At 38.1% G+C, this 11,141-nt stretch overlaps 1 protein-coding gene across 1 annotated transcript; it reads right to left on the reverse strand.

Annotated features, from left to right (window-relative positions):
• Positions 1-305: 305 nt before the first annotated feature.
• Positions 306-3,252, reverse strand: LOC132187070 (cytochrome c-type biogenesis CcmH-like mitochondrial protein). The gene is made up of 4 exons (XM_059601226.1): positions 3,135-3,252; positions 2,275-2,439; positions 868-999; positions 306-777 (listed from the first exon to the last, which is right to left on the reverse strand). The coding sequence occupies exons 2-4, from the start codon at positions 2,416-2,418 to the stop codon at positions 577-579; spliced, it is 477 nt and encodes a 158-aa protein (XP_059457209.1). The 5' UTR covers positions 2,419-2,439; positions 3,135-3,252; the 3' UTR covers positions 306-576.
• Positions 3,253-11,141: the final 7,889 nt, after the last annotated feature.

Genomic DNA, 11,141 nt, shown 5'->3' on the forward strand with positions numbered 1-11,141 from the left:
TTTGTCGAATCTGGGTCTTCTTGGCCCTCCATTTCAATACAAACACCAAAGAGGAGGAGAGGAGTCACGCCGATGCCTATGTGGGAAAACCCATGTGACAGTGGGAGGAAGAAAATGGGTTTAAGGAGAAAATGGGTATCACAGGAATAGGTTTTGACACGATGTTTTGATTTATTTTTTATTTTTTTTAACTGGGCGGACGTGGTGTCTGCCACGTCACTAATGTACTTACTGTTCAAGCACGCTGGAGTCCCAAAAATACTACACTCAAACATGAAAATAATAAGTTATTTTAAATCATGACATAAAATAATAAGCCATCTCTCAAATAATAGTCTCAATGTACAAAGTCCAAAAAACATTTGTAATGTACAGAGTCAACTTATGCAGTGCACTGTGCAACACTGTACAGGCAATCACTTCTTTATAATAACCAACTCCAGATCCAGTTAAACAAGCTCAACAAGAAGTTGATTCTCAGTTTTTGCAAATCCTGGACTAACCATAGTTCTCAAATTGCCAGCAAAGTTTCAAGCTGGCTAAGACAAACAAGAAACCATGGAAGCAAGACATATATCATTGACCTGACCATCTCCTCCACCAGGAGGAAGGAATTCCCTGTGAAGGAGGAGGTGTGAGGAGATCAAGCATGGTTTCCTTCTCTTTTGGGGTCAATGCAACACCTCTAACAAGGTCCAAAGCCATGATGTGAACATTGGTCTTCTGCCTATGCCTTTTGTAAGCCCATACTCCTGCAGCAGCACCTGCAACTAGAAGCTGTTCCAAAAAAGCCCAATATGTTAACTTCAGTACAATTTACAGTTTAAGAATTACTTTACTGCAGCGGTTTGAGTTCCTTATACTGACCGGAGATAGCCACAAGCCTGCAGTCTGCAGATCAAACTTTGGGGCATATAATACTGTCTCCCCAAAATCCTCCTCAAGCTTTTTAAAAATCTCTTTATCCGTCTTCCCGGCATGAATCTCATCACGAATTAACTGTACTGGAAGCATATTAGCATACAGGTTGCAAATTTTTCATTTTCAAAGCTATTCATTGAAAAACTATCAGAAGAGTACAAAGAAAATGCAGTAATTCATGTAACAAAACTAAGTCTTCTTTAAGGTACTTTGACTTTTCTGTACAAAAAACTAAACTGGAAACTATAAATTGTCTCATTTGTTTCAGCGTAAAATATTTTTCGCCATTTCTAAATGTTTGGTATGGACGGAAGATATTGGTAAATGGAAAGCGATTTGCAATCAACGGTAAAATGGACCACTGAAGCATAAAATATCATAAGCTTTTGAGAAGTGTAAGCCGGGTCTCCTTCCCCTCTCCCCAAACCAGCCACACAGACAACTTCCACACTTTCTTTGTGGTTCTTTTTTTCTGAGTGAAATTCCCTTGGCAGGGGTTTGTTGTTTTGAGTTCTTTGCCATGGAATCCAATGGTCTTTGCTCAGTTTCTGACGGTTTCCGGTGAGGCAGAGGATAATAATTTTCGGTACAAACCAAACAACTAAAAATATTTTTAACATTATTACAATGGAAAATCACTTATTTTCTCCCGAAAAATATCTTCTCTCAAAAAACATTTTACACCCTAGAATTAATACCTAGTTACAAACTAGAAACTTATTCTTTATAGGAATCCTCATCCATTGTCCTTCTAAGCTCTATTGGTCAAAGAAAACCATGGCCCCAAAAGCTCACCATTTGGTCATGAAAAAAAAAAATGAACATTCTCCGTGAAATAAAAGATATCCAGTTGTTGCCGCAAGGTTGAGATCACTGTGAAAAGGAACTGTTGTATATGGTAATATGGGATGGGAACCTTCATGCTAATAAAAGGCATATTCCAAGCCCTAGACATCTGAACTAGTGATCCATGAAGGTTAATCAAAATCAAAATGAGGCAAAAATTAAGAGCCAGAAAGAAAGAAAAAGTTGTGCCGGTTGCATAAAGCTTGTCTCTCCAAGAATTCAGCGTGTTCATATGCATTATATGGTATCAACTTAAAGAAATTGATAAGTGCTCCTATTTGCACCTTACTCCAAAACCAGAGCATCAAATGTCCCAACTTGAATTCAAAAAAATTCACAACTTTGATTACAACTAGAACTTCAAGACAATTATCTAAATATTAGCCAAAATAAAATCCTTTGTGACTTTATAACACCAAGTATTAGAAGCATAGTATCAGCCCAGATCACTGAAACAGGTTAGACAACTTCCATCAATCCAATAATCACCTAAATTAAGCACAGTACCTTCCTAAGAAGAATTGCGATGTCCGCTTGTGAATCTTCAATGGATTGACTCCCACATTCAGTGCACCGGACATTGTGACTGATGTTTCTTGCTCGGGCATCAACCACCTGCGTCTTCTTCACCTCATCCTCCTCAGTCTCCATTGTCAATACCTATCGCCTCAACTTCAAAGCAATTGCCAAAACACCCAAAAACGATCACAAGTATCAAAATCTAAAAGCTAAAAAATAAAAACTTCCACGAAAATGTAAGTTTCATCTTCGCTGAGGCATTTCATCAAACAGTTGCCACACCCGAAAACCAATCATGTTAGTTGCAACCCATTTTAAAATAGAGCAACCAAGCTTCAAAACCCAACTCTTAAATATAGATCAAATTCAAAAAACCTAGAATTTTTTCTGGTATTAGTGGTGACAAACAAAATTACATCTTCTCCGTAGTATAAGCCCCACCAATACGAATGATATAGGACAACTCCACAAGTACCGATAAGACAACTTTTACAATTTTTATTTTTATAAAGCCCAGGTAACTTCACGCTGTTTCCAATCAATCGTTCAAGAACAAGGGTAAAATCCTGTTTGGCTGCCAAGAAACTCGAGAGGGAAAAGAAAAATGAAAAATAAAACTTTGGATCTTTTGTTCCACGTTCTTTTGATTTTCGAAAATGGAACAAAGCACGTATTAAGTTTAATTGAGAAGAGACTTCTGTATTCTTGAGTCCCGTAAAAACATGAAAAATGGGAGATAAGATACTTTTCCATCACCAAAATCAAGCAGAGATAAAGAAAAAGAGAATCAAAAGAATGGCAGAACTGTGAAATAAGGAAGAGAGAAAGAAGTGAAGGACAAAACTTACAGTGAGATGCTCAGCCTCAGTCTGCCATGAAGTTTTTGAATCAACAAAAATATATATCAGTCAATATACTGAAGGGTTCGTTGGCTGGCTGGGTTTAGCTCATCCTCTAGCTCTTTTCTCTTTTATTTTTTTAATACATAATATTTTGACATAAAGAAAAATTGCAAAACACATAAAATAAAATAATAAAATAATAAAATAAAATAAAGGGTAATTATCTTTTGCTTCGATGAACTACAGCGTTTTGGCACTTTTCCTCCATGAACTACCGATTATGACACCTGACCCCATCAAACTACTATCTTATGATAAAAAGCTCACTTTCGTCAGTTAAAGGGGTTAAAATTGACGGTCAACAGTCATGTGTAAGTCATGTGCTATTTTAAATTTTTTTCTTCCACTTTTGCCCTCACTTCAAACTTAGAAAATGATGCATATACCCTCCTAGACCCTAATCCAACACGTGAAAACAATTTAAAATGAGGGCAAAAGTGGAAGAAATTTTTTTTTAAAAGGCACATGACTTGCACATGACTGTTGACCGTCAATTTTAACCTATTTGACTTACGGAATGAGGTTTTTTGTCATAAAATGGTAGTTTGATGGGGTCAGGTGTCATAATTGGTAGTTCATGAGGGGAAAGTGCCAATGCGTTGTAATTCATGAAGACAAAAAGTAATTACCCCTAAAAAAAAGTATAGAGAACCAGAGTAACTCTATATGTAAAGACAATTATCTCCGGAAAAATGCTATTTTTCTTTTTCATGTCTATCTCTTGTCCAACTTTATTTATAAGGAAAACTTCACTTAACTATCACTTATTTTGTAAAGAATTGAAGCTTTTAATTTTTCAATGTCTTCCTTATTTTAGAATGTTTCGTTAAATTTCAACAAAATTCATAAAATATCCCCTCCTTTTTCTAAGAAAAAATATTTAAATTTTTTAAAAAAGATTGAGGCATGGGCAAATACTGCTAAATTCAGACCAACGCCTTAATCTTTACAATTTTTTTTTTTTTCTAAAACAAAAGGGGGTATTTTGGAAAAATTTAACAGATGGGTGAGATTGCAAACAATCAAAAGATAGATACACTAAATTGTGAGAAATTGAACTTTATGGAATACATTGCAAAAGTGGTGACAATTCAAGAGGGTCAACTGAAGTTTCCCCCTATTTATATTTTTTTCAAATATATTAGAGGAAACTTGACTTACACCCTTAAATTATCACCCATTTTGCAATATCCTTCCCTAAAGTTCAAAACCTCTTAATTTAGTGTATCAAACTTTTAATTTTTTTCAATGTCTCTCTTTGTTAAAATTTTCCGTTAAATCTCAACAAAATTCTCAAAATACCCCCATTTTTTTTAGAAAAAAATATTTCAAATTTTTGCAAAGATCGAGGCATGGGTATTTTCTTTTTTCAAATACCGTTAATTTTGGACCAATGCCTTAATCTTTGAAATTTTTTCTTCTTTTTTATTTTCCTAAAACAAATGAGAGTATTTTGGAAATTTTAAACACCCATCAGTTAGGATGTAACGGAAAATTCTAATGAAGGGGTGACATTGAAAACAATTGAAAGATTGATACTCTAAATTGAGAGAAATTGAACTTGTAAAAATAATGACAATCCAGAGAGATTAAGGGAAGTTTCTTCAATATGCTACTAAATTTGGAGTAATACTACACTTACTCCCACTTTTTTACATCAATTTTTTCACATCTATAGGTGGATTTAAAAACTACCATTTGATTAAAATCAAGTAAAGATCTCTCTCATATTCAATGGTAATTTTAAAAGTCATCTGAAAAAATGGATGAAAAGAAGTGAAATTAAATGTAGTATTACTCTTAAGTCTGTAAGCCCACATGTAAGCCCTATATATCTATTGGTGAATTTATATAAGAGTTGGACAAGAGATAGACACAAGTCGGACGAATAGCAGGTCTCATTCTCCCCTTCCCATTCGTTTTCACTAATGTGACGCGGTCATGTTAGCCACGCTATGTAATCCCCAATTAAAAAACAAACAAAAAAATTCAAAACCAAAGTGCTTTTAATTACCCACCCAAAGAGTTTCCTCCAAATCACAATTCCTCCATCTCCATCTCCTCCCTCTCCCCACAATCAATTGTTGCCCACCAACTACCACATGCACCACTGACCAATAGCTACCACTGCCGCCCACAACATCGACGACTCTCCAAGCTAAATCTCACCCACACCTGTAAGATTTTCTGCGATGAGGTCCCCACCGTCACCCACCAGCTACCGACAAGTGTCGCTGCCCACTAGCTTCCATTGTCGCTCCTCCAAGTTAAATCTCACCCACACTTGCGAGATCTTCTGGGACAAGATCCCCAAGGCTGCTAAGTTCAATGACCCACATTAACAAATATTTTTATATTTTGTTTGTATATTTGGAAGAAAATTATTTCCTTCATAATTTCTTGGAAAGTTTTTCTTCGACCTATTTTTTATATGTATGCTAGACTTAGGAGATGACTTTGTTGAAAACATAAATTTAGGCGAAACATCGACTATGTTGTGATGTCCTGATTGCTGGCATTATTATGGTCTTTATATGTTTGCCACCACAATTGTAGTAGCATTTTATTACCCCTTTAGAGTAATGATATAAGGAGGACTAGAGTCCAACTAGAATAATCCTAAATGTAATATGAAATTTAAAATTACTATTGAATTTGAGATGATTATTATTGATCAATGGTGATTTAAATGCCACATCACATTTTGGATAATTAGTTTTTTTTTTTTTTGAAAAATCATCTTGAATTCTCATTAAAGCAAATCAAAGGAGACAGATCCAATGCGGTTTGCCTCAAGAATTCTGCGAATACAATCAGGGGGAACAGATCCCCATTCACTTACGTGGGATATAACCCAGCTCCCAGCCCTGCAGTCCCACTAAACAAAGCTTGATGTCGGCCACTAAGTGACCTCTACTACTGTCATCTACTTCCGTGGAATTCACCGCACCCACCAGCACCTTGGCATCACTTTCCATTTTCAGGTTGTGGAACCCCCAAGCTTTGCACAGTTTAATGGCCATTAACGCAGCCAAAGCCTCTGCTGAGGTGGGATCCAAAAGACCCGGGTGGGACAAGCTTTTTGCTGCCACCAAGTTCCCTTGAGAGTCGCGAATGAGTGCCCCCAGTCCCAGTCTTCCGTGCCTCCTGTCAATTCCTTCATCCCAATTCACTTTATACCATCCAGAGGGGGGAGGCTGCCATTTGAGCATACCACTACAAGCAAGAGTGGAGCTCTCCTGAGACGTCATGAGTAGATTGTTGAAGTCTTCAAAGAGCTGAAGTGCTTGCTTTAGAACATAGCTTGGGTGGATAAAAGACCCGCCATGCACAAACTCATTCTGCCTATGCCATATTCTACGAGCTACTCCCACAAATTGCTGGAATTCCACTCCACTACATTTCCGAAGCATGCCATCAACGACCTGGAGAAAATTTGGCCCAACATAAACACTCTTATGAAATTTTGCATTCCCTACACTCCAAACATCCCTCGCCAATGGACAGTTCCACAGAATATGGAATGTAGTCTCACGCTCTATTCCGCATATGGGGCACATCGGTGAGGAAATGATCTTACGTCGACATAGATTGTCCCGGGTTGGGAGAATCTCATGACATGCCTGCCACAAGAAATTCTTCGCAGCGCTTGGGACGTTAATCTTCCACAGAGAATGCCATAATTCTCTTGTTCTTCCCCGAGAGGACCCTTCCGCCCTAGAATTCATATCACGCTCTTTTTGGAGATGATACGCGCTCCTCACCGAAAACACCCCTGTAGCCGTTCCACGCCAGATCAGTTTATCCTCTTGATTTGTGTGGCTTATAGGAATTGAAAGGATTGTGTCAATTTCTTCTCGTGAAAAGAGCTGCTCCAGGAGAGATTGTTTCCACCATCGCATCTCCCCATTTATTAGACTGCTAACTGTAGCTGAATGATCAAGCACCCTTGGGGTTGATTGCACCTTGAAAGTGGATGGAGTGGGGATCCATCTATCTTCCCAAATACGCACTAATTGCCCATTCCCAATCCTCCAAATCAGCCCTTCCTGGGCTAAATCACATAAACTTTGGATACTCCGCCATGCAAAAGACGGATTGCGCCTAAGGGGAGCATCTAGAATCGAACACCCAGGATGATATTTAGCTGCTATAATTTGTGAGAGTAAACTATCAGGCATCTTCCACATTCTCCAGATTTGCTTGGCCAAAAGAGCCTTGTTAAAGCAATGCAAGTCTCGAAAACCCAGCCCTCCAGAAGCCTTTGATAACCCCATTTTGTTCCAGCTCATCCATTGGATCCGTTTCTCCTTCGCTTTATGTCCCCAAAAAAACCTCATCATCAATGAATTGATCTCCGAGCAAAAAGATTTTGGGAGCTTAAAAATGCCCATACAATATGTTGGGAGAGCTTGGATCACCACCTTCAACAAAATCTCCTTTCCCGCTTGAGAGAGGAATTTAAGCTTCCAGTTTTGAAGCAGTTTCCATACTCTCTCTCTAAGGCTCTTGAAAGTTGTCATTCGAGAACGACCTACTAAGGCTGGTAAACCCAAGTATGTATCATAGCGCTGTGTAGTGGGTATTCCTGCAACACCCTGAATCAGCTCCTGAACCACAACAGAGGTATTGCGGCTAAAAAAAATCCCAATTTTGTTTGTGTTCATTTTTGTTCCGATGCCAACTCATATTGATGCAGAATGAGATATAGTTGATTCCATTGGGGAGAGAGGCCCTGCAAAAAAGAAGGCTGTCATCCGCAAAGAAAAGATGACTGATCTCCAGGCCCCGTTTTGATGTTGGAACTCCCGTTAAAAGCCCCTCCCTACGGGCCTGGAATAACATAGAGCTCAGAGCCTCTGCACATATGATAAAAAGGTAAGGTGAAATGGGATCTCCTTGGCGAAGACCCCTAGAAGGGTAATCAACCCGTAAGGCGATCCATTTACAATTATTGAATACCTAACCGATTTGACACACATCATAATTAGAGAAATCCACCGTTCATTGAACCCCATCCTCCTCATAACAGCCTCCAAGAACCTCCATTCTACCCGATCATAAGCCTTACTCATATCAAGTTTTACAGCCATGAAACCTTTCTTACCACACATCCTAGAATGCATCGTATGTAGGGTTTCATAAGCCACTAAAACATTATCCATAATAAGGTGTCCCGGAATAAAGGCACTTTGTGATTGATCTATAATATGCGCCAAAATCTTTTTGAGTCTGTTTGCGAGAACTTTGGATATAATCTTATACAAAACATTGCATAAGCTTATAGGCCTAAATTCCAAAACACTCATAGGATTTTTTCTTTTTGGGATAAGAGCTATATGAGTCATATTTAGACCAAGGGGCATCTCTCCATAATCAAGTATATTAAGAATAGCCTTACATACCTCATCTCCCATGGTACTCCAATTTTTTTGGAAGAAACAAGCATTCAGCCGGTCCGGGCCCAGGGCTTTGAGAGGAGACATTTGGAAGAGAGCGGTTGTAATCTCATCTGCTAGACAAGGAAGAGCTGTGGTGGAAACAAAGAGCGCAGGAGGATTGGCTCAAATATGGTGATCGTAACACTAAGTATTATCATGCTTGTGCCAATTCAAAACGCAGGAGATATTATGTGGGGTCCATTATTGATGAATGTGGGCTGAATTGGAGTACGCCGGATGAGGTGGGAAGGGCCTTTGTGCACTACTTTACAAAGCTATTCTCTTAGGGGCGTATTGGGGATGTTAACCCGTGTATCCAGTACCTAGGTGACCGTGTAACAGTGGCGATGAACATGGATCTTTCAATTTTGGATGATTAAAGGAAGACTCTAGTCCTCCTTATATCATTACTCACCCCTTTATGATCTTTGTTGGTTAGAAAATAAATAGAAGAGGAATGGGGTGGGGTGGGATGTACAGAAGGTTCCAAAGGGCTTACATCAGACAAGAAATGGAATGAACTCAAACAATTAGAGGAGAATAGAGGTCCTTCAACACCTCGCATACATAATTTCATCTCCTTTCTTCATTTTTGTTGTCAAGATATTTGGTTTCTTTTTGCAGTCGCAGCTCGTAATATGCCTAGGCCACTATGGGTATGAATAATCTGGCATTTTTCTTAGTTTCTTTTAGATGACCTAGAGTTCTTTATATTGTGTTGAGGCCAGAAATGGTCCTATATATCTTGGCCATGATATGGCATTGTGATTGCATATCATAATCAAATGGGTTCATTCTGGAAGAAAGTTCTCCGGCCAATAGTAGTTGTTGAACTTGGTTGAGACCTTGCTTTGAATTTAGATGAGGAATGGGGCGCCTTCATGAACTAATTGCAAAAATGAACCAATAGAAGAGGAATGGGTTCCTTCTGGAAGAATGTTCTCCGGCCAAGTCTATGTTGAAAATAAAGTCTCAAATAGATAGTCTCTATAAACCCTTAACAATTTTGAATTTGTTGAAAAGTTCATTGTCTTGTAATGCATTTCTTTTGGGTGTTTGTGAAAGAACTAAGGACCAAGCTCTACCCCCAACACAAGTACATAAGTAATGAAATTATGATAAATAAGTTGTGCTAATCAATAATAAAACATTATAACCATAACACAAATATTTTGGTTACAAAAGAGAAAACCCTTTGAACGAGGTAAAAACCACTTCGGGGCAACTAAACCCGAAAAATCACTATGAGGGGAAGAAGGCCATAATACAGACAAAAATAACTTCTATAAGATCTTAGCACAAACCAAGACCTTTGTACCCTCTAATAAGAGCATGACAAATCAGCGTGGAGCACCATAACAAAAAAAAGCAAAAACACCTTTTTTATTTTATTTTTTTATTTTATTGTTTTTTATTTTTTATTTTTTACCAAGACCTCATATGCGTTAAAACAAAACATCTTCTAGAATAAACTTTTCCTATTCATCCTACCAAGACCCACCGCCAGCCACCAGACCCGCCGCGCCAGAGAAGACGCCAGCCAGTCCAAATCACGTCGGCAGATCTGTCACCAGGTAAGTTCTCTCTCTCTCTCTCTCTCTCTCTCTCTCTGTGGCATCAGAGGACAAAATTTCTCTGTCACCATTTCTGTTCCTCAGACAACCCAAAGTCTAATTCATCAACAATTTAATTAAGGTATTCTCATCTTATCACATATTTCATTTCTTATGATTGTGCTCTCGAATACCTTGAAGCCCAAATCTTTTTTTTTTTTTTCTTATTTTTAAATTGCATATTTTCGGGTCCTTTTTTAGGTAACACTCTATATAACAAAAAAATTAGGTGTCTTTGCTTATTTTTGTTATGGTGTTCCACACTGATTTGTCATGCTCTTATTGGAGGGCACAAAGGTCTAAGTTTGTACTAAGACCTTAAAAAAGTTATCCTCAATACAAACATAGACACTTTCAAATATTTGTATGCTATGACTCCATATGAACAACAAGCTCCCTGCTTGCCTACGCTCTAGCTCCCCCGCTAGCCAATCTTCTTCGAGTGCCTTTTCTTACTAACCATTGGTAAATTTCTTTTCGATTAAGGATGTGTATGGTATAGTTTTAAGAAAAACAAATCCCAAGTGAGAGAGCTTCAATCCTTTTAAGAAACCTTACTTTCGTCAACAATATTGGTGAAGGAAGGGAAACATCTAGACAGGTTCTAGGTTGGTGGATGACAAAATCTTCCTCACCAAGGAGAATGGATGTTCTTCACTTTTGAGAGTGAAAGGAATAAGGGAGAAAAAAATGAGAGAAATGTTTGATTTTTATCAACTAGAAAATCCTGCAATGTCATGGTAATAGATTGACGTCATGACAGTAACTAGAGTTTCATCGCTAACTTTCTGACACTTGGCAAGTAACGTCATGAAGGGTTTTGACGATGTCTACCGGAGGCTTTTCTGAGCTTCAACGTCATGATGTTATTATAATGTTATCAAACATAAGCTTTCCAA

The sequence above is a fragment of the Corylus avellana genome, chromosome ca7, assembly GCF_901000735.1.
Source record: "Corylus avellana chromosome ca7, CavTom2PMs-1.0".
Lineage (NCBI taxonomy): Eukaryota > Viridiplantae > Streptophyta > Magnoliopsida > Fagales > Betulaceae > Corylus > Corylus avellana.

Coding starts and splice junctions, on each gene's coding strand:
- LOC132187070 (XM_059601226.1), bottom strand. CDS start 2,418: ATGGAGACTGAGGAGGATGAGGTGAAGAAGACGCAGGTGGTTGATGCC. Junction 1,000..2,274: donor TCGCAATTCTTCTTAGGAAG/GTACTGTGCTTA, acceptor CTTCCAGTACAG/TTAATTCGTGATGAGATTCA. Junction 778..867: donor CAGGCTTGTGGCTATCTCCG/GTCAGTATAAGG, acceptor TTTTTGGAACAG/CTTCTAGTTGCAGGTGCTGC.